This window comes from Plectropomus leopardus, chromosome 18 (assembly GCF_008729295.1).
Source record: "Plectropomus leopardus isolate mb chromosome 18, YSFRI_Pleo_2.0, whole genome shotgun sequence".
Taxonomy (NCBI): Eukaryota; Metazoa; Chordata; class Actinopteri; order Perciformes; family Serranidae; genus Plectropomus; species Plectropomus leopardus.
The window spans coordinates 13,839,748-13,867,238 of NC_056480.1; the positions used below are offsets into that span (position 1 = coordinate 13,839,748).

The 27,491-nt window shown below is 39.7% G+C and overlaps 1 protein-coding gene across 1 annotated transcript in view; it reads left to right on the top strand.

Annotated features, from left to right (window-relative positions):
- csmd2 (CUB and Sushi multiple domains 2) overlaps nt 1-27,491 on the top strand; it is a 285,801-nt gene that overhangs the window by 176,454 nt on the left and 81,856 nt on the right. Inside the window, exons 26-32 of the mRNA XM_042506230.1 lie at nt 4,435-4,561; nt 17,943-18,145; nt 18,336-18,527; nt 20,295-20,433; nt 20,708-20,895; nt 24,246-24,440; nt 25,196-25,312. Of these exons, the coding sequence (XP_042362164.1) occupies nt 4,435-4,561; nt 17,943-18,145; nt 18,336-18,527; nt 20,295-20,433; nt 20,708-20,895; nt 24,246-24,440; nt 25,196-25,312 (1,161 nt within the window). The remainder of the gene's footprint in view (nt 1-4,434; nt 4,562-17,942; nt 18,146-18,335; nt 18,528-20,294; nt 20,434-20,707; nt 20,896-24,245; nt 24,441-25,195; nt 25,313-27,491) is intronic.

The window sequence follows — 27,491 nt, forward strand, 5'->3', positions numbered from 1 at the left end:
TGTGCAACTGAGCCTCATTACAAAATCAGTCCAATCTACAAACATCAGCACTAACAGCCACATGTAGTTACAGTGAAATTATTAGCGTCTTCAGAGAGTTGGTGATGACGGTAACACACTTACAGTTGGGATTTTAAATCCCAAATACAGTTTCTCTCTGTCACATTTAAATTCCTTGCCTGAAGTTTTGAGGATTGTCTCTGCACCTCATTGTTCAGGACCTGTAGCTTGCATTGGGGAAAAGTCTGTTTTCTGTTTTTTTGCCATTGTTGCCTACTGTGTTCTGGGTGCAAAGGCAACGTTTTTACTTTTTTATCACATTCAGAAAGCAAATATTGCACTCAACTGCAGAACTTTATGGGCATGTTTTTGATGTAATATCTTTAATGCAATATCTTTTGTAAATTGGACATTGAGACAGGGCAGCTAACAGTTGCAAGAGATGCAGAATTCATGGTCCCATCAGCAACGGCAATCCATTCTTTGTGACTTTGCCTCAGTTTTGTTTGCATGTCTGTTTTTTTTATCCACATTTAATATTATAGTGCATATCTAATGTATATGATAAAAGCACATTTAGTGCCTTTTATAAAGAAAATCTCTTGAGCTGGGCAACATATCGATATTATATCAGTATTGTGATATGAGACTAGATATGCTCTTAGATTTTGGATATCTTAATTTTGTGTCATCTTTTTTTTTTTTTTGTTTTAAAGGCTACATTATAGTAAAATGATGTAACTTCTTGGAACTTACCAGTTGCTTTATTATGGTATGTGGTCAAAAACATTGTGATATTTGCTTTTGTCCGCATCTTCCAGCCCTACAAAGCACACATTTCTACACATTCATATCTACTTGATTTGTGGTGCTTAGGTTAAATGTTTGTTTATATATGTGTCTGCTGAATTGCCTCTTATATGTTTTATTTTCTTATATCGAACAGCATGTCCTGAATCGATACAATATTTCTTGTGGAGTGAGACGGGGGTGAGAGGAAAAGAAAGGAAGAACCTGAGTTGATTTTTAGGAAGGTTTACATGGAGACATAGATTGAAGGGGTAGAGCAGCTGAGGGAGTTACACTGCAATGGCAGCACTGAGCAGTAGTTTCGTAGGTCATAAGGCTAGAAGAAAGAGATGGCTTTGTCTCACGGTGATAGATCACCCTCTTCTCTTTTCACTCCATGAAACAGCAAGTTTCTTTCAGCTCAAAAAAAAATATAACAGAGGGCAAAAAAAAAACTCACAGAGTCTAAAACCTCAGCAAGAGTGTAAAGATTAATGTTCATGCTTCCATTGTTTTTTTGCATATGCCCTTTCCTTCCACGATAGCTAAAGCAAAAATGAAATCAAATCTTTAAAATATTATTTATACAAAGCATAAACTCAAGTACAGTGTGTCTGTATTGTTTTGCGTGTTAATGCTTTGGCAACAAAAGTGATCTGATGCCAGCTCTGGCGATTATTGTTGCTTTAAATGTATAATGCATGAGGGAGATGGAGAGTGTGAAGGAGGGAGACGAGGAGATAAACAAATGAAGTATTTATCTGTAAACATAAGGATGGGGCATGTTTGTCAAATGGAAGGTTTCAAAGTGTTTATGCCTGATGTGTGTGGGACACCACAGCTCGACCCTGTCTAATGGCGTGTTCCCCCTCTCTGTGTGTGTGTGTGTGTGTGTGTGTGTGTGTGTGTGTGTGTGTGTGTGTGTGTGTGTGTGTATACTGTGTTATGAAAATTCAGTTAGTTCCTTTGTCAGTTACTTCCTTCATGCCAGTGTGTGTCTGCCATTGTTGCTGTATTTCAGAACAGGTCTGTTTGTCACAGATGGATTTCAGAACCGTCATCATCACCATCATCATCAGCATGATTCCTTGACCTCCATTTTTCTCTCGTTTGAAGGAGCTATTTTCCTCTCAGTGGAAGGAGAAGCAACAATAACACTTTTACCCTCTTCTTGTCAGTTGAGATAGCTTCAAAAATGTTAACAAAAACACTTCAAGTCTCATGTTGTCGTTTCATTTTTTTCATTCACTTTTGGATAAGAGTAGGAGGTGGTAACTGAAGGGGGGCTGGAAATTGCTTTTCAGTCACCGAGCGTTTCTGATGGCAATTCATTACTCGAGGCTGAAAAAAAGCCTCCATTCTTCCCACTGTTCTTGACAAAATGTTTTGGCCTTTGATTCTGCTTTGTAGTTTCACAGATGCCTGTTTGTGTTATTGTTGTCAGTTTTTTGAGAGACTGAGCTTATGTTCGTTGTGTGTTGTGTACCTCGGGTTTCTATTGAACCGTGATATGATACTAGAACCATCATATTGTCAACTGCTTCTACCACCGCTGCCACAAACACACCTGTAGGCACACTCTATGACATTCCTCTCACAAACAAGTGATTCGTGACAAGTCTTCCACTCTTTTGAAATGATCCTCTGTCTACAATGTTCCCTAGTAGATGCTAGAGGTGGGACCAACTTTTAGCCCTGCTCTTAAATAAAAGTAGGGCTTTCAGCATTAACACGTTAATTGCGATGTGATTAAGGTCAGCACTAAACACGTTATTTATTTTTTAATCACTTTAATTGCCTGCTTACATTCCTGTCTTTAAGAGGCTGTACTGGGCTGAATATTTAGCTAGAATTTAGCTCACTTTTTTTGTGAGTCCCATGCAGTCTTTTTTTTTCTGTCATTTGATTGAAGACAATTTGGTAAGAATTGCTCTACCTTTTCAATGTGGACTTTATGTCTGGTTTCTAATGCATGACAATGAAATTTTTGGATTTGTAACCTTTGTGATGACAGTTGTTTTGGGGAAAAGTATCATGTTTTGTTTGAATGTAAAAATATGAGTGTAATGAACTATGAAGATAGTATCCTGCCAAAGTATTAAGTCAACTGCCCATCTGTGTTTAAATTAATTCTGTTACTACAATCAGATAAACCAAAAGTTATCTGTAAATTAGGTGCTTTTTTGAAGAACGCCCTGCCCTTGTTTAAGTAATATTTGTTGTTACAACAATATTTGTTGTATTTTCACCATGCCATGCGCTATGGGTTTATATTTTTTTGTTGTTATATGTTTTGTGCTCCATGCCATGTTATTATGGTCATGAGCTATATAAATGAATGAATGAAAATATGATTAAAAATGCAATTGTCACAATTTAAAAAGTTGTTTTACAGCCCTAAATAAGAGTAATGCCAATGCTTTTTAAAAACAGCATTAATATGGCTTAAATTGACTTATTCTTTAATCTAACAAGAGCTAAGCATTTGTAAGCTAACTGTGTTAATAATAGCCTCAACTTACTGTTCTTTGTTCAACTTCAAAAAGCAAAGAAATTTGAAGTATTTCCATCTTCGTTTGTAATTTCTGACCTGCACATTTTGCATAGGCCTACCGTAATCTGTTTTGTATTGATCACCATGTAGTTTTTGTAAGTGAACAAAATTATCTTTGGTATCATTTTTTCCAACTGGTGCTGAGTAAAAAAATGTTAGTTCTTCATGGTTCTCTCCTGCAACTTGATTGGATGTTGTTTTGTTGGTTCAAACAAGTGGAACATCTGGGCCATTAAGTGTTGACTGAGATTAAACACTATCCATATTAGTTAATTAAGGAAATAAAAAGATTAGTCACACTTTTTAAATAACATACTTTTTAATCTTTGGACTTGGGGGAAAGTATCACATATTTTCAAGTCAAAAGGCTCAAGACTGAATGAAGTCACGAGTCTTTGGTGTTAAAGCCAAAGTCGAGTTGCAAGTCTTGTGTCTATTTTGTCGAGTCTAAAGTCATCAAATTTAAGCCTGACTCGTGATTTGAGTCCACACCTCTGGTAGTTGCTAATATTATTAATACCTCTATTATTGCAACTTTGTATCTGTTCTGGACACACATTTAGTATGTATTTTCTGATTGATCCTTAAAAATATACTTAAATATTTTGCCATATCAGCCAAAACATCCTCTTCAAAAGTTACTCTGAACTTGAGTCTAATGTATTGAATGTTGTGTTGTTTAGTAAAAAAGTCTATCAACTTCCAAAGGCAACAGGATGAGGTCATTGGTCGAAATGGTGGATTGCCTTCGCTGAGCCAAGGAGATACACATAGAGTATATTGAGTTGGCCAGTCTCCCTCCTATCATTCAGATTGCAAACACGATGATGAAGCACATCACATTTAAGCATATGACTACTATGTCAATAATTAATAATGATGAGAGGAAACTGATGTGATGCACTTTACTGGAAGTGGGATGATGTATTTTTTGGCATGTTAAGTATGTTAACCTTGCTGTATCCTTTTATTAATTTGACTTTCAGGACATTGATGAGCTTGTACTTATTTTGCACTTTCTTTTCTTTTACTCCCAGTCATCGCTCACATCCTTTATCTCACTATCTTTCTGTTTCTCCTCCTCTTCCTAGCGGAGTGCGGGGGCACCATCAAAGATGAGCTTTCCGGTCGTATCCTGTCTCCGGGCTACCCGGCTCCATATGAGCACAACTTGCACTGCATGTGGACCATCGATGCCGCCCCTGGGAGCACTATTAGGTCTGAACAACACTCTTTTGTTTCCTTGTTTGTGCTTTCTAGTTTTCTGATTACATTGTTCTTTTCCAGGCTTTCTTTCAATCTACCACCTTTCAATATACTTCCAATTTAGCCCCCCTCTTTTTGCAGTGGTATTCATCACTTTCACAGACTGCTGTGTAATCAATCTTCAGTGAGCTGCTATTGGCCAATAGTTGAGTTACTACTGGGTGAGGGGAAATGCCACCTCAGAGCTTCAAGAAAGTCAATTGTTTGGCTTTTATATGCGTTTTATAAGCTTTACTTTCTTGAATTTAAATGTAAGCAAGTAGCGTCCTGCAAAGTGCATGCTTTGGCTAGAGATTTTCGTTGATAACCTTTTTAAACTTGAAGTTCTTTTCTAGAACCAGATTTATTTCCTGTCACGTAGATTGTATTGAACTAAGATATTTTATCTATAATTTGTATTTGTACATCCATCTTTTATGGCCTGCTACTGTTAAGCAGCTCATCAGGGTCTGGGTTGTAGTGGCAGCAGGTCCAAGGAACCCAGATGTCCATTTTTCCACCCTTTGTCCCGCAGCTTATCCCAAAGGATCCCCAAGTGTTTGTCAAATGTGAGCAACCTGAGGGTTTTGATTCCCAGGGGGTTGTGCTGTGGATGGTACACCCTAAAGAGAGACGCCTGGGATCATTATTGAGTTGCACAGCCATCGCTATCACTGGTGCAGAGACATTATGTTTTCGAGTTGTCCATCCCTCATGAACATGATATCTCAAGGATGCCTTGGGGAATTTGGGAATTTTGTGGTCAAAGGTCAAGGTATTTTTGACCTTGCATACATCTCATTCTCGTCAACATCATATCTTAGAAACACCTTAGGGAAATTTCTGCTTTGGACATTTTTTGGGTGGTGGTGGTGGGAGTTTGTGAGGGCGAGGCCATCCATGTTTTCACAGACATGATCGCAAAGGAGGCATTCAATAGCAAGACAGTAATTCTTGTTTCAACCAGCTATAAAAAATAGGAAATTTTCTTCACTGTGCCAGTTTAATTGATGACTCGAATAATGCATCTCTGGGAATAATAAGCTTCATGCATCAGCTTCCATCACCTACAATGTTGCTTCCATCCAGCTCAATTTGCCTTTTTCCAGCGACTCTGCATGCGCTCATGCGTGCCTATTTTGTATTCACACATTAAATAAATGATAATGGTACATTCATTCATGTATGCAAATGTTTGTTTGTGGCTGTGCTCACTCCTGTGGCTTTCAGAGGAGACAACAGAGACATTACAGCACCCTTATTTTGCCAGTGTTACTGATGCAAACAGCCAATTATTTCATTAGATAATATAATTGTACTTAATGAAACAACTTGCTGTTTTTTGTTGGTTTTTTTTTTTTTACCTCACCTCATGTCACCCAGATCCACGCCAGCAATCCATGTCCTAGCCATTACACTTGCCCTTCCAAAAGGACATCCTCACTCCCTTGTGTAATCATCCAATTTGTTATACATATAAATTCAAGGTTTGCTGAACTTCTTAAACCGAAGTGCAGCATCACGAGCACATATTATACATTTTTTTACAGGAAAGTGTCCTTGTGAATATTGAAGCCTTCACCCTTGTGGTGTTAGTGTTATTCTCTATCCATTAAGCTACTTAGGACTGCAGACATGTGTCAGTCATATATCAGCATGCTTATGTTTTGACAGCATTGAAATGGAATGCCATTAAGCCACAAACATGCCAACATTGTGCGTTGGACGTATTCAGGATATTAACAGTGTTTATGCACTGTCATGCAGCACCGGTGTAAACTAATGTAATAAGCTTGTAAGCCTAGGTACTTGGAGGAAAAGTGCCGTTCAAGGAGAATACTGTTAAATCCATAAGTACATGTGTGTATGAAGGAACATGTGGAAGAGGCAGAGAACACAATAAATGGCTCTCAATCTCTCTCTTCTCATAAATTGGATTAACTTTTCCTAGATGGTCATATGCTCATCATAGTGGAGCATTTATGAATTTCAGCACTTTTTATAAATTCGATAAACGTAGTGAACCAATTTTAGGGGACATGAAGTAATTCACAATTAAGTGCAAACATACATGAACATGCTTATCACTGGCACCCCTCCACTGACTTCTTGCACATTTTAGTATTGATTTTAAGATTTTATTGTCTGTTTTTAAGGTTTTTAAATGGTCTGGCACCACCTTATTTCGCAGAAATTTTGTCTTTTTATACCCAAGTTAGAGCACAGAGGTCCACTGATGCTCCTGGATGTTCCCAGAAGTAGGCATAAAAATAGTGGTGACCAAGCCTTTGCAGTGGCTGCCTCTAAGCACTGGAACAGCTTACCTATCCACATAAAAACTGCTCAAACCATAGAAACTTTTATGTCAATGCTGAAAACCCACCACTTCTCACTGGCATATGATTGATCTGAGCATGGGACCTGGATCATCTTCATCCTGCTTTGTGGTGCCTCTGTTTTCTGTGATGTTTCTTGTGTTCCATTGTTCTGCCTCCTTAATTTTTGCCTGTTCATTGCTTTGGTCATCTGCAGTTGTTTCTATAAGTGATTTACAAATAAAGTTTGACTTGACTTGATTTGATGCAAATAATCATATTAAATATATGATTATGTTTACAGACATTAGCAGAAGTTTGGAATTTGCTTTGGCTTTCAACACAGCCAGTGTTTGCTTGTTCCTGACACGTTTTAGCTTTAGTTTGGTCACGGTTTAATTTCAAATCCAATGTGCTGGAGGAAATCCAAAACAATGAAAAACACATCCTAATACCTTCAGACTGAGCTATATGCTTTTCATGTTCACTGTGCCATGTAATTCTGCATAATACTGTACAGCTCTATGTAGCTGTCTGCATGGATCTATTTGTGTGTTCATGCTGTCCCATAGCTTGCACATCTGACATGCCACGGTCTCTCATGATTACTAGTTTAGGTTCATTAGTGCCTTCACTACCTCTGGGTCCCTGGCATTCCTCTGCAAGGTATGCTCCATATCCAAGCCTTTGATCCTACCCACGCAATTCATTATTGAGAAGAATTTGCAATGCATTAGCCCAGGGATTCCTTGTATATCAAATGTTGTAGCTGAAGGTAGCACTCTAATCAAACCGCACTGAGTTTATGCGAGACCAGGAGTTGTTGCCTGAATGACAGCAGACATCTTAAAAACCTGCGGACTGGTTTGCCAAGAGTTATTGATGGAAAGAGAATATAGGTGGGAGGCAGAGAGCGGAATACAGACATAAAGAGATAGTAACAATATAAAAAGAATAGAGATGATAAGGGAGGCAATGAGCCATTTCACCGATGGAACATGGTTGGTGGTTACAGCTCCAGAGATCAAAGGAGGAATCTAGGCCACATGGTACACTGAGCAATGAAGCCATCTTAAAATTGTTTTTTAGCATTTAGTAATAAGCATGCCCTCTAATTTGAGAGATCCACTGCTGTAAAACATGCTGCACTGTGTGGGTTCAGATACTGTATGGTGCTTTTGTGACAGTTGTTCACAAGGCATCAGATGGCCTTACAGAGCATGTGAAGAGCAGGGATTGTAATTAGGCCCACAGTCTTTTACTCTGCCCATAGTACAGTACACTTGGGGAAAACTATGCAATACATATTTGAAGTTGCCGCCCACCTAAACTCTTGTTTCCAGGATAATTAGAATGCTCACTTGAGCTTTAGTTAATACATTTTGTCTTTATCAACTGCCATCACTGCACATGTGCTAACTTTCACCAGAAATAAGAGGGAAGCCAGAGATACAAGATCCATCACCGGATCAGTCAATGTGTTGAATTCTTCTTTACCACTGATTATTATCACAGTGCCTTCTATTGATAAAGACATTCATAGAGATTAGAAAAGATGGTGATTTCTCACCTATAAGGGGGGAGTCTACAATAAACAAGACTCCCTGTACTATCTCAGTGATTTTGGACATTGCATTCATCTTTACAGCCATTAACAACAGTCCCATGAATGTCTTCAAATCCAAAGTATATCACAGAGGAAGCTGTCGTAGTGTCTTAGTAGTTGCTCCACTATCCATTTATGGGGCAGCACTGGGATTTATCTTGATAAGGATCAGTGCTGTCTGTGCTGTTCATCTTAAGGTGAGACTTGTTCAAATCTGATAAATAAATCGTAAAATTAACACACTTTATTCAAATTCTTCTTTAGTGTGAACTTTCCCTTTAAGGGGCCACTTTTCCAATGCAATGCATTCCCTATTTGTCACGCACCATCACGGAAATAGTGCCTCCAGCCTCAAATGAATATGCGCATATATTTCACTGGGTTTGCACAGCCCAAAATAAAGTTTCATATATTATGTATTTTGAGTTTCTTCATGTGTGTATGTGTGTGCTCTATATCTTCCTGAGAACTAGTTTAGTTTAAATTTTGGACCATTTAAAGTAGGAATTCTCTTTACATATTGAAGATGAACTGGCTTGTGCATCCCTTTTTAGAGCCTCCAGAGCTAACTTATTTTGTTTAAATGTTTAATTCTGAATTTAACGTTGATTTCACAATGTAATGGCGATAGAATAGTAGAAAAAACTGTGTTAAATCAGTATGGTATTAGCCTAGCTTTGAATTTGAATATATTATCACACAAGTTGTAATGTAGGTATAGTGGTAATAATTGTGCAGGAGAGGTAAGAAACCTGAAGGGGCTTATAGTAAATACCTCCCCTTTAGAATTTACAATCTGTTCAAATAATAAATATTAATGATAATTCTCTTCTTAAAATGACAGCATAACAGACAACCAGGTAGTTATGATAACCATCAATGGAACAGACACATACACACATTAATACAGCTAATACATTAACCACAGCACAGGTGTTTTTTCATGTTAGACTTAAATGAGAATAATGAAGGACAAGTTTTAATAAAATGAGGACTGGTATTCCAGAGTAATGCTCCTCTGTATTTCAAAGCATATTGTCTGAGAGTTGTGCGATATAGGGGATTTTGCCTGCCTCTGGGTACGATCCCCCTGGGAAAATGAAAGATTGATTTACAGCACAAAAGGAAGTGCATCAACCATTGCACACCAAAAGCAGCACAAGAATTTTTCTCAGGTCCAGTGCTAGCTATCTGCGACTAAGGAGTCATTTTGCAGTGAACGAGGGATTTTGCAGTTGTCTTTTTCTGTCCACAGTAGTAGTAGAAATGTTGCAACCATGTTGATCAGAAAACCTGACCCTGCCATTTAAACCCATATTTTGTCTGTTTGGCGTTAGTTCTTGAATCATTTAAATGTAGGTGAAACTGAGAGTGTGCCGACAGCCAGCTACTGTTTGTAATACACTGACTATACTTAAGTATATCATACAGCCCCACTTCAAAAAAATTTCCAGGCTATCACTTTAAGGAGGTATTTCAAGAGTAATGAGCTGGGTTTTGGTTATTATAAATTAGATTCAGGTTGGAGAAAGATTTGAGATTGGTGATGTGGTTAAGGATTTGCTTGAGTGATAAGAAATGAAAATAGGAAATTGATGGCAGACATACAAGGATGTGTGTGTGTTCTCTAACCTTTACTTTTATCTCACTGATTCATTTCCCAGTTCCACACCTTTTCCTGCCTGAAAATAATTGCAACTGTTCTTTAATCTGTATAATAACACTGCTTACATGTTATTACATCATGCGCCTTGCAGGACATGAACTGGACACGCTTGGTTCAGGTGTCAGAAGAGCCTTCAATATTGGGCGCACTGTCTGGTGCGCTTGGTGTCGTTTTGAGCCCATGGTATGAATGTGTCTCCTTGATGCATGATCCCACAGGGACAGTCCCACAGAGGCCACATCCACACATATTGATGAGGTTAGCGCTCAGTGTGACATTGCCTTCATACACGCAATCTCTACTAGTTGTGAAAAAGCTGATAGTTGGAAGCATATGTTTGCTCTACATCTCTCTTCTTCCTCATCCCCTCAGCCCCCCCTCCACCCACCCCCACATACTTACTTATTTATCATCTTCATGCACACATACACGTACTCTGAAGACTCCCCACAGGACTCGTGATTGCAGCTAGGCTATTTTGTATTCATGTGAGAGTCTCAGCACTCTGTATTTCTCTCTCTATTTCTCTCATATGAATACAAAATTATTTAGGCAGATTCAAAAGAGACCTGAGAAATCTTTTCCATCCCTCTCTTCCCCATTCTCATCTCCTTGCGGCGATTCCTCTGACACTTGATTGAGCTATTTTATCTCATTAAGAAGGGGACAAGTGTAAAGGAGAGCCCTTAGCCGTAAACTTCAAAACATGGCTTTCTATGATTCCACAAAACGTTAACTGCACACAAATTTCCCTATTCCTTGGCGATACATACAATAATTCCACTTCTCTCGACCTGTAGTTTTATTCATCCCTCATGTAAACCACCTACCCACTCACCCCCACCCCCCCACCCCACCTCGCCCCTCAAGCATTTGTGTTAAGTGGGGAAGTTGTCTTTAAATGGACTTTCCCCACTGGAAGGCAACACTTCTCCTCTCAGTTCCTCTGCAGTGAACAACTTTGGATGACTAGCTGTGAAACATTTTGTTCGCATTTATGAAGTGTGAACCTGTATACACACTTTGCTCTCTTCACACACACGTTTCATAGGTAGCTGTGACCGCAGGGTCTGTATCACAGAGCGCGCTTACAAAGCAAGATAAATGGCCAGAAAGAAAATTCAAATAAAGGCTACCACAATGATTGGTATATTAAAGGAGAGCTATTTTGCTTTTCCTTAGTTTCTGTCATACATATAATGTGATAGTTTTAGGTGTTCATATTAAACATGGACAAAATGTCACATAATGAGGTAAAAGTATGCACAAGCAATCCCAGTGAGCCAAAACCTCAGCTTTCTGAATACTGTGTTTCTACTTTCAAGACAAGCTGATGTCGGCCTATGACAATGTCTTCACCTGCTCCAGGCATGCTTCTGTAAGAGTTTACATTATGTAGCCTACACTGCTGTGTAGGCATGTAGCCACATGCTAATATCAAAAAAACTTGTAATCTTGTTTACCAATTTTGTTAATTTGTCCCCAAACCCTGTTCTGTGTGGAACATGTCTTGTTGTGAAGAATTTGGTTCAGAAGCTTTTTCTGGTGATTTTTCACAGTAGAAAGTGCTGCTATACTCTGTAACAGTCATTTTCTGCCTGTGATTAAGGTGCAGAGACTCCATGAATGTGACAGACCCAGAAACCCTGACCAGAACAAACAGGGCTTGTTTGATAGGGGGACTTAAAGAGACAGAAACTAGAATAGTGTTTTAAACAGAGCATGAATACAGTTGTTCCAGCCACAGGTTGGATAAAATAATGGACATAGCTATTGTCATGTCACAGATTGGTTTGTCGACTCCTGTTTTTAAGCCTCCAGTTTTTCTGGAGGCTTAAAAATATTTTTTTTTATCTGTTGCCATCATTTTTGTGGTTAGAAATGACCATTTTTGGACAAGAGGGTGGGTCTTGATATACTGTGGTGACCCCTCGCAGGAAACTTGTCACTCAAAGTGGCCTCCTCCTTAACTTTGCATAACCTTTAGCCCTAATACAATGTAAACAGGTAGGTAATGTAAAAATTCAGCCTTGTACAGTTGTTTTGAATGTTGAGATTGGTTTAGGGACCAGCACTTGTTTTGTACCAGGCTGTAAACATGTTAATTTCTGCTGTTATGTTGGGCATTTTACCACTGGGGTCTATGGGGATTGATGTCACTTTTTGAGCCAGCCTCAATCAAGGAACTGCAGTTTTGGCACCTCCACATTGTCGGCCCTGGTTCCAGCACAGACATTGTGAGGAAAAACACAATTTTCAACATTGCAGCGCATAAGCATGTTCTAGTAGAAACCCCAAATACAAGTATGAACCTGAAAATGACAGCATGCCCTCCATAGTGTAGATAGCATGTCCTACATGTTTTCAACTAAGACCTCAAAGTAAAAGAAAGAAAAATAGATTTTTACATGCCAGTATCTACGTCTTTTCTTGTTACCTTCCTGCATCACTGTTATCCTCTCACCATCTTCTCTTTTTCACAATCTCCTTATCCGACCCAGCCTTCACTCCCAGAAAGTGACAAGGAGAGATAGGCTATTTAGATCTTGTATAAAAGGAGCCAATTATCCTAACATGCAGCCCACGTCCATCCTATCCATCCGGCTGCTCAGCACAAATCCCAACATCCTTCAGAGCTTCCTCTGCTCTCCATCAACCTCTTATCCTACTGCCATCATCCTCTTCTTCCAGCAACCCAGCAATGATTAACGGTGGTCTTGTTTTTGTTCCCTCCCTCACCTTCTGCTTTCGCTCAATGTACCTCTTCCTCCCCACCCAGCTTTCCATCTTCTCTTTAACACATAAATCTGGAAGTGGAACGTGATGCTATTGGGTGTCGGACAGTCCTGAAGGTTGTATTAGAACAAGAGATCCGTCAAGGATCCAACACGTGACTGCTGCTTAATTTCAACATTGCTCATGCTAATCCTCAGATCCATCTTTTACTCACTCACATCCTCAATTCCTTAATCTATACACATACATTTGCACAAAGACTGTGCATACACACATTAATGCAGAAGGCACACACCTATACATGCGTTAGAAAACATACTCTTTTTGTTTTACCTATGCTGGCAAATCCTGTGAAACATCTCACCATCTCCTGTCTAGGTTATGGGGAGGTTGAGCATAGGTAAAATGATCATAGTGCCTGAGGGTTTCATAACAGCATTTGCATAACAAGCATCCGTCTGCCTGAGGCACTTACATGACAGGGATGGAAGCCCTTGAACGTGAGCTTTGGTCGCTGGAAGTGGAGGGGCTAGCTGGGATGAAAATGGGAGATTAGTGGTTCACTACCATAACTAATACTGGGATGGAATTATGTTTCTAATATAATGTTATAGTACACCAGGACTGGTATTAGAGTTATGTGAGGAATTGTTGGGAATAAGCCTCACCGAATATCAAAACCCTTTTATACATTTTTCCTCAGTGTTTAACTTTACTATTGTAAAGTTTATTTGTCTCTGTGTATATATCAAGTGAACCGTCCTGCAAAGGGCCAACATGTTTCTGCAGTAATGCTGTTCTGAAATCGTAAATGAGCGAGCTAGCTCCCATATGATTCAGGTGGTGCACAGTTCAGAGCAATCAAGGCTAGCTAACCTGTGGAGAACAGAGGGTGGGCACTATTTTTCTGTACGATAACTTTGCAAGCTGGCCGTCTGTCCCCAAAGTCAACAGAAAATAAAATAGAAAAACTTTTAAAATTTCAACACCTCTTAATGGATAGCACTTTAAAAATAGTAAAGCTCACTAAGTCAATGGAGCACTGGACCAAAAGTAATTTTGCTGAATTTTGCATTGGTTTTTTTTTTTCCTTGAAATTAACCAATTAGTTACTGGTTAATGGGTGTTGGGTTATCGAAAGCAAAATTATCCGAAACTGACATCCCTTTTTCCCTGACAACCAATATTTTTGGATTTAAACCACTGAGTTGATGATACCCATCTATCCCATTTTTTTAACTGCTGCCTCCATAAACAAAAGAAATGGGTGTCCTCTCTAAGTCTTAACAGGCTGAACACTTCAGGGTTTGATAATCTGTGCCACAAAGGAAACACAGCTGTGTTCTCCTCTAGGAGCAGCTTATATCTATTAGTAATGTGTTGCTGTTTTTTAATTTGCAATGTGATTATTTTCATTGAGCTTTAAGTGTTTATTGTATTTCACAGGGTATTATCTATGCTTCAGCAAATCGTCGCGAGAGAACTGTAAGCAGAGCAAAGGGTGCAAAGAATAGGATTAGTATCATGCTAGTTCTGCGATGATTAAAGTTGGACACATGCGATGTGGTGCTTTGCAGAGATAAGGAGGTTTGTGTGTGTAATGTTCTCTATGTATGCATGTCTCTCTCACTGCATCTGTTTACCAGGCGTGGGTGCTTATGTATGGGTGTGTAATGCAGCTTACCCTTCAAATATACCTATATCAGTGTACATTTGCGTGGATATGTACTTGTGGCCCTGCCTGCATCTGTTTGTTTTATGTGCACTTCCTTCACAGGCTTTGCGACAGGACTTGTCAAGTAGGTTATGTACAGTATGCACACACACAGCACATTGTTAAGTAGCCTCTGGCTGCTGCTTGCACATCAGACAGTATGGGAATCAGAGTCTGACACCAATTATGCAGAAACGGTGGGAACTTGTTGCTAAACCCGACATATCAGCGGGTTGCTGTTTCTCCTCTGCATCATCTGTAGCTCAAGGCTCTGTGTGCGAGTGTATGTGTGTAAAGGGATGAGAATGCTAAAAGCACAAAAAGTACCATGATTTTGTCTGGATGACTCGGATAGAGATTGCCATTCAACACGTTGAATTTAAAATAACACCTTGAGAAAATAACTACTGGACAGATGTATAATAAGCTAGGTGAAAGCATTAGACAAAAGCAATAGGCAAAACAGACCTTTCCAGACAGGTCTCTGAAAAAAGAAGAAAAAAAAACACAAGTATGGGTCTGAGTGATATGGCCTATAACAGCAAAAAATATATAAATGCACCACTGCAATATCTTTAGGCTTTACTGCAGTGCAAATCTTGATATTTTTAAATCCCCTTTTAACTATCTTTCACTACTAAAACAATAAACTGCTAAATACAGTTCTGTTTCAATAAAGTAAAATTATGTACTGCTATTATGAAGTTAAGTAAAGTACTAATATAAAAAGGTTAAAGTAATATTAGAATAAATTTAAACAAAGTATTGTTATAATAAAGTTAAATAAAATACTGTTTTGAAAAATGAAGTACTGTTATAAAAAAGTATATGTTATAGTAATATTATATAATATATAAGTACTGTAGTATGTAAGTAATATATTATATAAGTACTGTTATAGTAAAGGAAAAAAAGTATAGTTATTAAAAAAAAACAAAGCACTGTTGTAATAAAGTTAAGTATTGTTTTAGTAAATTGAAGTACTGTTGCAATAAACTACAAAAAGTACTGTTATAACAAAGTTAAATCAATTACTGTTTAATGATGTTAGATATAGTATTGTTATAATGAAATGAATCAAAGCTGAACCACTGGTGCTTTTATTCTGAAGCACTCAACCTGTCTCAGGCAGGATGTAAATTTCTGTGAACAGTTAGATGTTAGCAGTTAGCGGAAAGTTAAACTGTTAAAGCGACACCATTAATCAAGACGATTTATTCACTGTAAGCAGGAAACAAACACAGCTCTCCAGTTCCAAGTCTCCATATATTAAAAACATTTTAAAGTTACACTGATGCTCAATGGTCACAAAATACAACTAAATGGTTGCTGTCTGAAGTCTTGCAGTGACAAAGCACTCGCCTTGCCTCCAACGCTAACGCTCAGGAAAGGGTGGTCTGGATAGTAGTGCATGTGACACATCATGTTTGTGCCAGTGGCTTAAAAAAATGTGACATTTCATTCATAATGCTTGTTTTTGTCATTTTATACATCCCATGTTGAACAAGCCACCCCTACTTAAGTGCTGCATGGGTGTTTTATAACAATAAGTGTTGTTTGCTTGATATTAACACTGAAATACAGAAGGGAGAGTCACGAATTAGGTTTTAGGAAAAATGGTTTTAATTGAATTGTCATAATGCAATCTTTTTCACAATAGATTTTCAGGCTTTGAATCATTTCAATGAAATGTAAAGTCATAGAACACAAATGTTATAAATTTCCATCAGGCAGGGATGCCTTTGTTGTATCAGTTTGTGTTGGACTTTGTTGCTGTCAGTGTTTTAACTGCAGTGCCAGGATGTGAGTGGTGTTCCCCACTGAGCTCATATTCACACAGTGCATTGAAGTATCTCTGTGACATGCATGCAAGATGTTACAAATCATCCAAGTAGAGCATTTGAGGCAACATTAGAAACAATGTTTTCTTTCCCTGTCATGAATTTTGAGAGGAAAAATAACAGTGTTGTTTTGATAAACACTTTGCGTGTGTATCGGGTGAGTCAAGATCAGTCCAACACATTTGTTTTCCTTTATTTTGAGTTCACAGTCAGTGCTTTCTGCTGTTTTCTCTTATTTCGAAAACATGCAAGACAGCAATGTGTTTTAGAGAAAACAATCAAAGGAGCGAACTTAATGAGTTGACGTAAACATTTCTATAATTTCATATAAGTATATGAGACTTTGCAGCAGGATAAAGCTGCTGAGAGCACTGTTTGTCTTTAAACAAGTCCTTTACATTAAGTGGCCCATGTCAACAATACCACCGGTCTTTCATTTGTTCTAAACTACCATTTTCTATCCCTTTAGTCCTGCTGAGCCTGTCTAAAACACATACTTACTCATGCTCGCACTCAAGACTCAAAGCAATATATCATTATAAATCCACCGCACTGAGGCTGCCACACTTACACACACGTACACAACTACAGTGCATTTCCCATCCAGTGGACCACCAGCTGGCTGACAGCTGTCTGTGCCAAAGTGAAGGGTAGATATTTTGACAGCCTCATCTTTCTGATGTCTAGACTGAAACTATTAAATGCCGTAGCAGACGTATCTGCCTGACTGACACTGTGGAACATCCACTGAGTGCTCTGGATCTGGCGTCTGTGATTTGCTCACTAAAATGCTATTTGTTTCCTTCTTGTATACTTGCCCTTAGTTGTGTTGTTGTCTTTCCACTGTTATTATTGTCTCCTTTAATCACATAATTGTTTTGTGTGTATTGATTCTTTAATAAATACTGAGACTTTTGATTTAATCCATTATTTCCTGATCCTCAGCTCTGACTCATCCTTTTTTGCATTTTACAAATCATGAATTCTTTTGCTAAAAGCCTAGAAAAAGCCTCTTTTTTTACCTTTCTGCTTTTTTTCATGAAATTTAATTTCAGTCTCTATATAATACAAACAAAATACTGAACCTTGATTTTAACCTTTTAGAAAGATGGAGGATGCGGAGGATTTTTACAATCCCCCAGTCTGTGGCAGAACAATTGGAGCTGAGAGTTTTTCTTTTAACCAAAGCTGTTAATGGAAAAGCTGCAAGATATGGACCTCTGCTACAATTAACTTTCATTAAAAGGACCGAAAGTGTGTTTGAACAAACTGAAATGCAAATAGCAGGTGGCAATAGTCAAAGCCTACTTTAATTTTTCTGTGAAAACATAAACAGCTTTTTTGTCGGGCTGAGGTTGCTTTCTGTATCGCTGAATTGTAAAAGGGTTGTGGAGGTTTAAAGCCTGAATGTATTGGAGAAAATATCATCTATCAGCTTTCATGGCCTCTAAAGCATCTTTTCTTTGTCCGTTATAGTCTGCACTTCCTGGTTTACCACACAGAAGAGGTCCATGACGTGCTTCGGATCTGGGATGGGCCCCAGGATGGAGGGGTCCTGCTGAGGGAGCTGAGTGGCTCAGTTCTGCCCCCAGACATCCACAGCACCTTCAACACAGTCAGCCTGCAGTTCACCACAGACTTCTTCACCAGCAAGCAGGGCTTTGCCCTGCAGTTCTCTGGTAAGGAGGGAGGTGTAAGAAATGTTCGATGAACCTGGGTTAAACGGCTGGTTGGTAACTGGCTGTAGAGAGAGAAAAAAATCACCACTCACAGGTTTTTTTATGTGTTGTGTTTATTATGTTTTTCATCGTCTAACTGAGGATCCTTTTCATGTCATTTTAATGATTGAACCTCCTCTTACATCTTCAGTCTCCACTGCAACCTCCTGCAATGACCCGGGCATGCCTACTAATGGGACCCGTGGTGGCGACAGCAGGGAGCCTGGGGACCATGTGGTGTTCCAGTGTGATCCTGGCTACATCCTGCAGGGGGCCAACAGGATCACCTGCACCGAGATCAATGGCCGCTTCTTCTGGCAGCCAGACCCTCCTACATGCACAGGTATTACCACAGCATGAAAGCATAGGTTAACGCTAATGATGCTAAACACGTTATGATCAGAACTAGCTTGGTGTTTTCACTTATCTGTTGCTCCTGCTGAATAATAAGAACATAAACTATATGCAGTGTTTTAAATGTAAAATGCAGTGTTTTCCTAAAATCCCTGTGTGCCTAAACATAACTTGATTATGAAAATTTAAATGATGTAATCAGTAAAGATAGAAAAGAAAAGTGTAAAAATAAAAGTTCTAAATTATACTTCAGACCGCCACCTTTCTAATGCAGTCTATTGTATCACCTCTCTTGCTGGTCTGACTTTAGTGAAACAGGTAGACAATACAGATTCCTAACATGATTACTTAACAGACTCCTTAAGTGAATCTTAAGTGGCAAACCCGATTGCCGTGTTCCCCAGACGTTTCCTGGAGTCACTGCAGCAGACAGAGAGATCTGATTATCCTGTCTCTCAGTAACAACAGAGACCTCTCAGTCAGACCTCTTACTCTTCCACAGTCCGTTCTTATATATGATCACGCTTGGTGCTCTGCAGAACAACGTGAATTAACATTTGCAATTAAGACATTGTAATTAGCTGCCTTGTTTAATTACTACTTAGCTTAATTAGTTTGACATTAATTTGGTTAGGGGGTTGGGCGGGACAGTTCTTTGACAGTTACAGGTGAGAATGTGGTAAGCAGTGTCCATGGGCATTAACTATGTCTCAGTTAAGCGTCTGTCACCACAATGTCCTGTGGGAAACCACATACAACAGATGACCATAAATTATATTTAGAACAATGTGTACTAGAAAGTTGGTGTTTATTTAAAACTCTGGCAGGTGTATGTAGCATGGCAGCCTATTTCATCTTGTGTAATCTTTAAGTGCTGCTTTATTTTTGTTGATCTTGTTTTAAGTTGAATTAAGTCATATGGATCAAAAGGCTCAGGACAGAGTCATTCTAATACAAATGCTGTTTAAATATTCTGCTTAAAGTAATCAAGTAGTCCGCTCACAGTGTTCATTTTGGCTTCTTTCATACATAACGACATATGGAAAAACTACAGTCTCTTACTTTAGTCTCATAATGCTTGCTTTGTGGGAACCCATCAGCTTCCAGTTAGCTACCTGAAGCTAGTGTTGTGGTACACTGAAATCATGAGGGAAACAAGAAAGTCAGTTTTTCTCAATAAAAAAAATCATAACAAGTCTCGTCAAAGCATAAAACTGCTCTTCGTGGCTGCTAGTGATTGATACAGAAAAAAACGCCTTGTCACCTAATGCTGCCATAATGAAACAGCTGTATTGTATTTAAAAAAGTCACTAAAATTCAGCAAATAGCGAAGCTGTCAGTTTTATACATTTATATTGATGTGATGAATTCTCAAATGTCAATTAGCCTCAATTAGAGCTGTTTAAGGTATCACATGTTTGACCTATTCCAGATTGACACTGAGCTGTATTTTGCATTTTTGGGTGGTAATTTATTGTTTTACTGTTGTTACTGATTATGTTGATTGTCCTGCCTTCTTGACCAGGACACCTTGAAAGATGCAATCTTGTATCCCAATGGGACACTCCTGGCTAAATATAGTGTGATCAATTTGACCTGGATAGATGTGATCACCATAAGCAGTTTCCATAATTAGCAATTCTTTCAGTTGGTTGACAATCAGCTCATTTCAAGACTTTGCTGAACAAGAGCTGAAAATCAGTATTTTGGTGGTGTTTGCAGTTGCATTTACTCACCTTTTTTTCCCTTTCCATAGCTCCATGTGGTGGGAACCTGACAGGTCCTAGTGGACTGATTCTGTCTCCAGATTATCCTGAACCTTACCCCCATGGAAGAGAGTGTGACTGGACAGTTACTGTCACACAGGACTACGTCATTGCGCTTAGCTTCAACCAGTAAGCTTTGTTCACATACTAACAGCAACATGTGTGATGGACTTTGAATTAAATATATTTGTGTATCTATTTCTAATCTGTTATATTCAACAGTACAGAATACAAACACTATGAGTGTCCATGTATGTTTATAATGATTTATCATAGTACCTTATACAATAACATTATGAATTATCTTATGTTAAAATGATGCCAATGCAAGTGCTCGTACTTTATTGTAGCACATGTGAGCTGCAGCCGTTTATGTAAATTGTATGTGCTCTTCTGTAACCAGGTTCAGTTTGGAGCCCAGTTATGACTTCTTACACATCTACGATGGGCCGGACTCCCTCAGCCCCTTGCTGGGAAGTTTCTATGGCACAGACGTTCCAGATCGCATTGAAAGCAGCTCCAATACGCTCTTCTTGGCTTTCCGCAGCGATGCATCCCTCAGCAGCAATGGATTTGTGCTTCAGTACACAGGTGGGCACCTTTTTAAATTAGACTTGGGGAAAAAAATACAGCATTTGGCTAATTGGACAAAACTATCAAGCTTGTGGAAACTTAGATTTTATGTGACTGTAAGAGTTTTTCATCATCAGTTTTTCATCTCCAGCATCTTAAGATTCTGAGCAAAACAGTGAATTTTAAATAGCATGTGAAGTTTTATCCCCTAAACAATTCATGTTTTAAAATTCTTCCTCTGGCAGAGTGAGAATGGATTTACCCTCTGCTGCTTATCGACCTTGCAGATTGTTTCTTTTTAACTTTCTCTTGTGTCCCGTCCAAAGCAAGTGAGATTAGTGGTGTGAAAATTGCTTCAGAGAAAGAATGGGGTTGTGCTGCAGCGTCCTGATCACCACGCTCCCATTTGTGCCGTGGCCTGCTTGGGCGTCATTATTGATCTGTACCTCCTCTAGTAGCGGGGTAACACAAAGAATTATAAAAATGAAAAGCCGACAGCATGTGTGCTTAAGCTCTTTTTGATCAGTGCTTTGCAGCTGCACAAAAGGCTCCTCATAAATTAGAGCAAACAACATTTTGTTGTCTCATGTCTCAGCTTAGCTGACCACAGCATGCTGTTTGAAGGACCCAAATTTATTTGCTCACACAAGGCACTCTGTACTGCACACATGGTGCAGAATGATCCCATACTTGACAGGCAGCCAGTTGGTTTAAGGATACACATCTGTGTTTTTTGCATTTGTGTTTCAGTCTCATTGGGTATTGCCTCAGTGCCTGTATGTTAAAGCATTTTACTAACAAATATACAGACGCCGAACAAGCTCTAAATTAGACTGGGCGTCTTCGTTTAGGATTTTGCTTGAGAGAACAATGTTAAATCTTCCTAAATCTCCAACCTCGATTAGAGATGTTAAAGGTATCAGACATTAAACCAATTCCAGATCGACCCTGAGCTCTCTGTATTTTTGGCTTGTGGGATTTGATCTATTTAAGCAATTTAGCTGATTTCAGAATGCCATGTTTGTGCACCGCATCTCTGTGATTCATTTGCAAATTGTACATAAACGAAGTAAAGCACAGTGTTTTGTTAAGACAGTGTTACAGAGCCTACCCCTTAACTCACTCCCAGCAATATTTTCTGCAGTGTGTGATAGAGTGTGTGATATTGTATGGCCAATCTGGTAGAGCAGATGGACCCAGTGTGTGGCTCCGAAAAACTCCCTCTCCCCACTTCTAATTCTCCACACTAATGAACCATAACCAAATAATACATAAATTACCTCCTCAGTTTCAGACAAACATCATGGCACAGAAGCACGTTTGGCTGCAGGTTTGGATCTGGTTGGTGAGGACGCAGCAAGTTGAAGAGTTGGCCCAGCTAGTATTTGGTCAGCCCGCCACTGAAAAATTGCATTACAAAGTCTGCCGGAGGTGCTGTCAGCCTCTTTACCAAGCAGTCGTTATGTCTTTCTGTTTCCGTGTCTCTGGCCATGTCTGATTAGGCTCTCTGGGGAAATATGTGGGCAAAAACTTGCCATGCCTGAGTCACATTTGAATAACACACATAGACAGAGACACACACAAAGAAGCACCGGCATACTCACGTCTGTCTAATCCAATACCTTCACTAACTCCTCGACTCATTTTCACTTCTTATCACATCACTTGAATCCTTTGAGTATTTTCCAAAACAGATGATGCCACTCACCCATTTTCTCTTGCACCCGCAATTTTCCTGGGGCAATGCTTGTTAAATCGGCCATCTTCACTGCAGCAACCGACCTTCCCACCACTAGTTTGTTGTCCAGGGCCAGTCCACACCTAATGCCCGCTACATCCATCACGCCTCCGCTGTCTCTTGCCAGGTGTGTCAGTTTAATGTAGGAGGCGGCGAGGGAAAGTTCAGGTCTACATCAGCCCACGAAAGGGCTCAACCTGTCTAGAACAGGTGCCCGAGGAGATCAGACGGACTGAGCACATGCCCGGTCCCAGCACTCTGTTCAGCCATGAAGGGCAGCCTCCTGTCTGGTCAGCAGGTCCCCAGCGTTTTGCATAGAAACTAGGCATTTACCCAGGGTGCTACATGTATATTTTATCATCAAAAAATCATTAGAACTTTAGTGAGACACAGACTTGGTTCTAATTACTGTGCATACAGAAGATTGATTTTGCATGAAATGTGCTTGTTTTATAACACAAAGGGAAATGGCTTGATAGTGCACAACAGGAGAATGCTGTTGATAGTGCAATTTGAACCTCATCTCTAAATGGCAGATGGTGGAACAAAAAAAAAAACAAGAACGACGTAGAAATCCAACATGTTGGTCCTCTTAGAGGAAGACAGAAAATGAACACAAAGCAGTCCCAGGGAGGTTAACGTTATCAATTCAGAGACATGTAATGAAATTGCTTGTGTAAATACCAGTGGCATGAGAAAGAAGTGAAAAAGTAGCTTCGTGTTTGGCATCCCAATCACAGTTTACAAATATAAACATTTTTAAAGTGTTTCCTATTTAAAGATTGCTTTCTATTGGTTGACACTGAGTTAAACCAAGGCTCTTACACATTTTTGTGAGGCAGTGAAATGTAAGCTAGAAGTTTTCCTGATAAATGAAAGTATTTGACTCACCTTTCCTCTTGTACGTGCGTGTTAAGTCATCAAATATTGAAGTTTGCTGTGAGACTTGAGTAAGCTGTGTTTAAGATTGAACTAAATTGCTTTGGGCATTTTTCCTATGTTTATTTTAGCTGTAAGGGCGTGAAGTGCACCAAATTGACAGGCCTCCTCTCACATGCACATTTTCCTCCTAAGAACAATGTGATGGTTGATTGAGCGAGACATCTTTCTTACGACCTCAGGAGTGGTGATTGATATGTGGTTAGATACAGTGTGTGAGTGTGTCGAGGCTGAGTATGTGTGTGTGTTCACGGGAGAAAGCTTGCGTATGTGCATTGTCTTCTCTAGCTGACTGCACAGCCAAGTGTTGTGTGAGAGGCGGTTGTGTGCAGTCAGCAGACCTTGGGCCAGAGCAGTGCCACTCTCAATCAGCTGCCTGTCTGTCTCCACAGCCATACATACCTCCAGCAGCCACAGATGAAAGGGCACCGTCAAGCTCTAGAGAGAAAAGTGGCAGTCAGTGAGATATATTTACTGAAAGAGGGAAGCGCGGGGTAGAAGGAAAAGGGGAACAAGAAAAGTAAGCAGCAAAGGAAGGAGGGAAAAAACCTGAGAATATCAGGAACCTTAGGCAGAAAACAATTTCTATTCCAGTGTCACCGCTGCAGCTTGATGCAAAAATCCTTTTATTGAATACCAACTCACATTCCCTTCTGTCACTGATTTTCCGCCGTGTTACCTTTCTCCACAGAGAACCCCAGGGAGTCTTGCTTCGAGCCAGGCTTGGTGCGCAATGGGACTCGGGTGGGCGCCGACCTCAAGCTGGGCTCTACTGTCACCTACCACTGCGACAGTGGCTACACACTAGAGGGAGACCCAACCCTCACTTGCATCATGGGGGGAGACGGCAAGCCAAGCTGGAACAAACCCAAACCCATCTGCATTGGTAAACACTGACATCTGGAGACGGTTGTTAGGAACACCAAACCACATCAGTGCTTATAGATTCATCACATGTAAACATGCATGTATGATTATGTGGTTTTTGCACAGAGCCCATGTCCTACAGGTATATGTGCAGAACTGTGTGGGTTTTGCTAATGTTAATAGATGCGACAGTGTAGCGTTAATTTAATCTGCAGTTCATAGAGAGCTCCTTATTTTGCATATCTGCTCCTCACACACATAAGAGAACCTGAGTCATCCTGGCTGCTCTCTGACATTCCCATGACACGACTGACGTGCACTGTGAATATTCCTCCTGACAAGTGGAAAAAAAATCCCCAGCACCCCCAGCTCCGGCTCTCACGTCTTCAAGCCGCAGTTGCATGCCAGGTGGAATGCACATTAGCATGTTTTCACACAAGCATATTCACATATGTGGGATCAGAACTTGCACAACGATGCAAGCACGCTGCAAGCATTTTTAGGGGCTTTAAGCAGGAGAGGAGATTCGGGCCTCATCTCAGCCAGGCTAACCCAGAGGGACACTTGGAAAACATTGTAATTTCACTCTGGCAAACACCAGGGACATCTTCCGACCAAAACCCAATCAGACAAGAAAAGTAATTTAGGAGTAATGGAACGGGGGGATGGAAAAGCAGGAGGTAGAGGAGAAATGGAACCCTACACTATTGGCTTTAGACCTTCCTCCTCCGTCTGCCCTGTCTCTTCATGTCTCATCTCCGTGTCTCTCTCTAGCTCTGTGTGGTGGACAGTACTCTGGTTTGGAGGGAGTGGTCTTGTCTCCCGGTTACCCTGGCAACTACAGCAGTGCACGGACCTGTCTGTACTCTGTGGTGGTGCCCAAGGATTACGGTAAGCCAAGGAAGAGCACTGTATTACCGTTTTTGTTTATTTTTTCCAAGCTAAGTATGCATCTCAGTGTGTGTCTGCAAGTGTGTACAGGTGACTAATTATGTGGATTTAACCCTTTGAAACCTGGGTTTCAAAGGGTCAAATTCTTTGAAACATCTTCAAAATCATGGAAATAAGGCAATGAGCAACTTAACAATAAATAACTGAAGAAGTAGCAAAAGAAATTGTAAAAAGTTTCAAGAAAATACCAGAAGTTAGCAAGAAAAAAAAGAAAAAAAGTGAAAAGTAATGGAACAGAAACAGAATTTCAACTGAAGAAGTGCTAAGATTAAACAAAATAATAAATATATATAGTAATAGTATTTTTTTTCTGGAATATAATGTTAAATATTTTATTGTAATAATTGTAAATATAGTAGGTCATTTTGTTGTCGGTTACAATAATATTTTTTTGCAATTTTTGGAACATTTCATACCAAGTGGGTGACATTTTTTCCCATGTTTCTGAAAAAGGGTCTTTTCAAGGGTTTACTTGTTAAAGTCGCTTAATGCTGTAGAAGAAAACCAATGTCCATACGGAATTTTTTTAGGATTTATTAAGTTATGCTATAATGTATAAAATGCCTTTGAACCATGCTCAAGTGGCTCACTAAATTCTGTGTACATTTTCAGTGTTGAACCAGTGAAAGAAGGTGGAAAACAGACAAACTTTTTCTCCACACTTCAATATACTTAGTGACAGATGTGTAGGAGACAACAAGTTTGTAGAAAACTTGTAAAAGCTCCCACATACACATCGTCTCCTCAACTTGCAATTAAAGTGCTTCAGTCAGAGTTTTACTGAATGTTTTTTTCGTACTTTTCTACACAGAAAAATCACACAGTGATTGATAGTTCCCATATCAATTTTGCCTCATTGTCGCACACATATTTTCACATTACTTTGGCAGAGCAATTTAATCACTATCTTACATGCCAGACTTACAATATGTCTGTCTCAGATACACACACACCAAAAAATAATTGGTGTCTGGAAGATCCAGAGTTCCTGGAGTTTCACTACTTTTTGGCATTTCCATCTTAAAGGTCACAGCTTGCTTCCAATATGTAATCTGATACTGTAGGAGCAGCAAATTATTCAGAAAGCAAAACAATGTAGAAGTGTGACACAACTCATGCAAATACAGACGCAAACATGTTTCACTTACTTGCCCACAGCGTCTCCTTGCTCAACTTCCTGTCTGTCTTTCTCTCTTTTTATCTCCTGCTTCCTTTTCTCGTCTCTCTGATGATTTATCAGAGTCGTGCCTCTCTAAGGGAAAGCTCAAGTCCTGTCGTCGTTAAATTACACCAAACTGCAGCGGCCCGGGGTACTTCACCCCAGTCTTTTGAATGTCGAGGTCATGACGCCCATTCTGAGGTCTGGCGCTTCTCCAGAGTGACTGGGTGCCCATTCTTCTTGGACCCTGTCGGCAACATATTTCACTCTCTGGAGTCAAAGCGAGGGAAGAAATTGAAATAATTAAAGTCCACATTAGCTTTTTCCTGGAAAATGACAGCAAGGCCCAAGGCAACACACTTTGTCGTGCAGAGCCACAATTGCTCTCGCCTCCATTCTTGCCACTACTCATTAAGCTGATGCACCAGTCCTAATGATAGGCTATTTTCCTCAATGCAGAGGACATGGTTGGTGTTACAGCTACCCCTGGCTCAAAAACTAGGCTCATAGATGGAGGTGAAGAGGATGTTCAAATGATGGAAACAACTGAAGCTGAGTAGTAGAAGGCAGACCCTAAGTCATGTTGAAGAGTAACTCAGAAGATAAGGTCCTGCCATCACCTAATGGGGAGCACTTGTGCACTGTCCCCTCTGCCCTCTCCCTCACTCCCTCATCTGCTCCTCAACCTACAAAATACAAGCAAACTAGACACAGATGAGATGTGAAAGGGCTGAATATGTTCAGGCAATAGAGAGAGAAAGGGTTGAAAGGATGAAAGAACCATCATGGAGCTTTAGCTGCACATTGTACAACAGATTGGCTGTCATTGCCAAAGCCTTTCATCTACTGACAAGCCATCAAGCCCAGACAGGATTGCTGATCTAGTCGTGTAATATCATTTTTTCGGTTGTGTTGTCATAACTGGCAGTATTATCCACCTCGCTTTAAAGAAGGCATTTT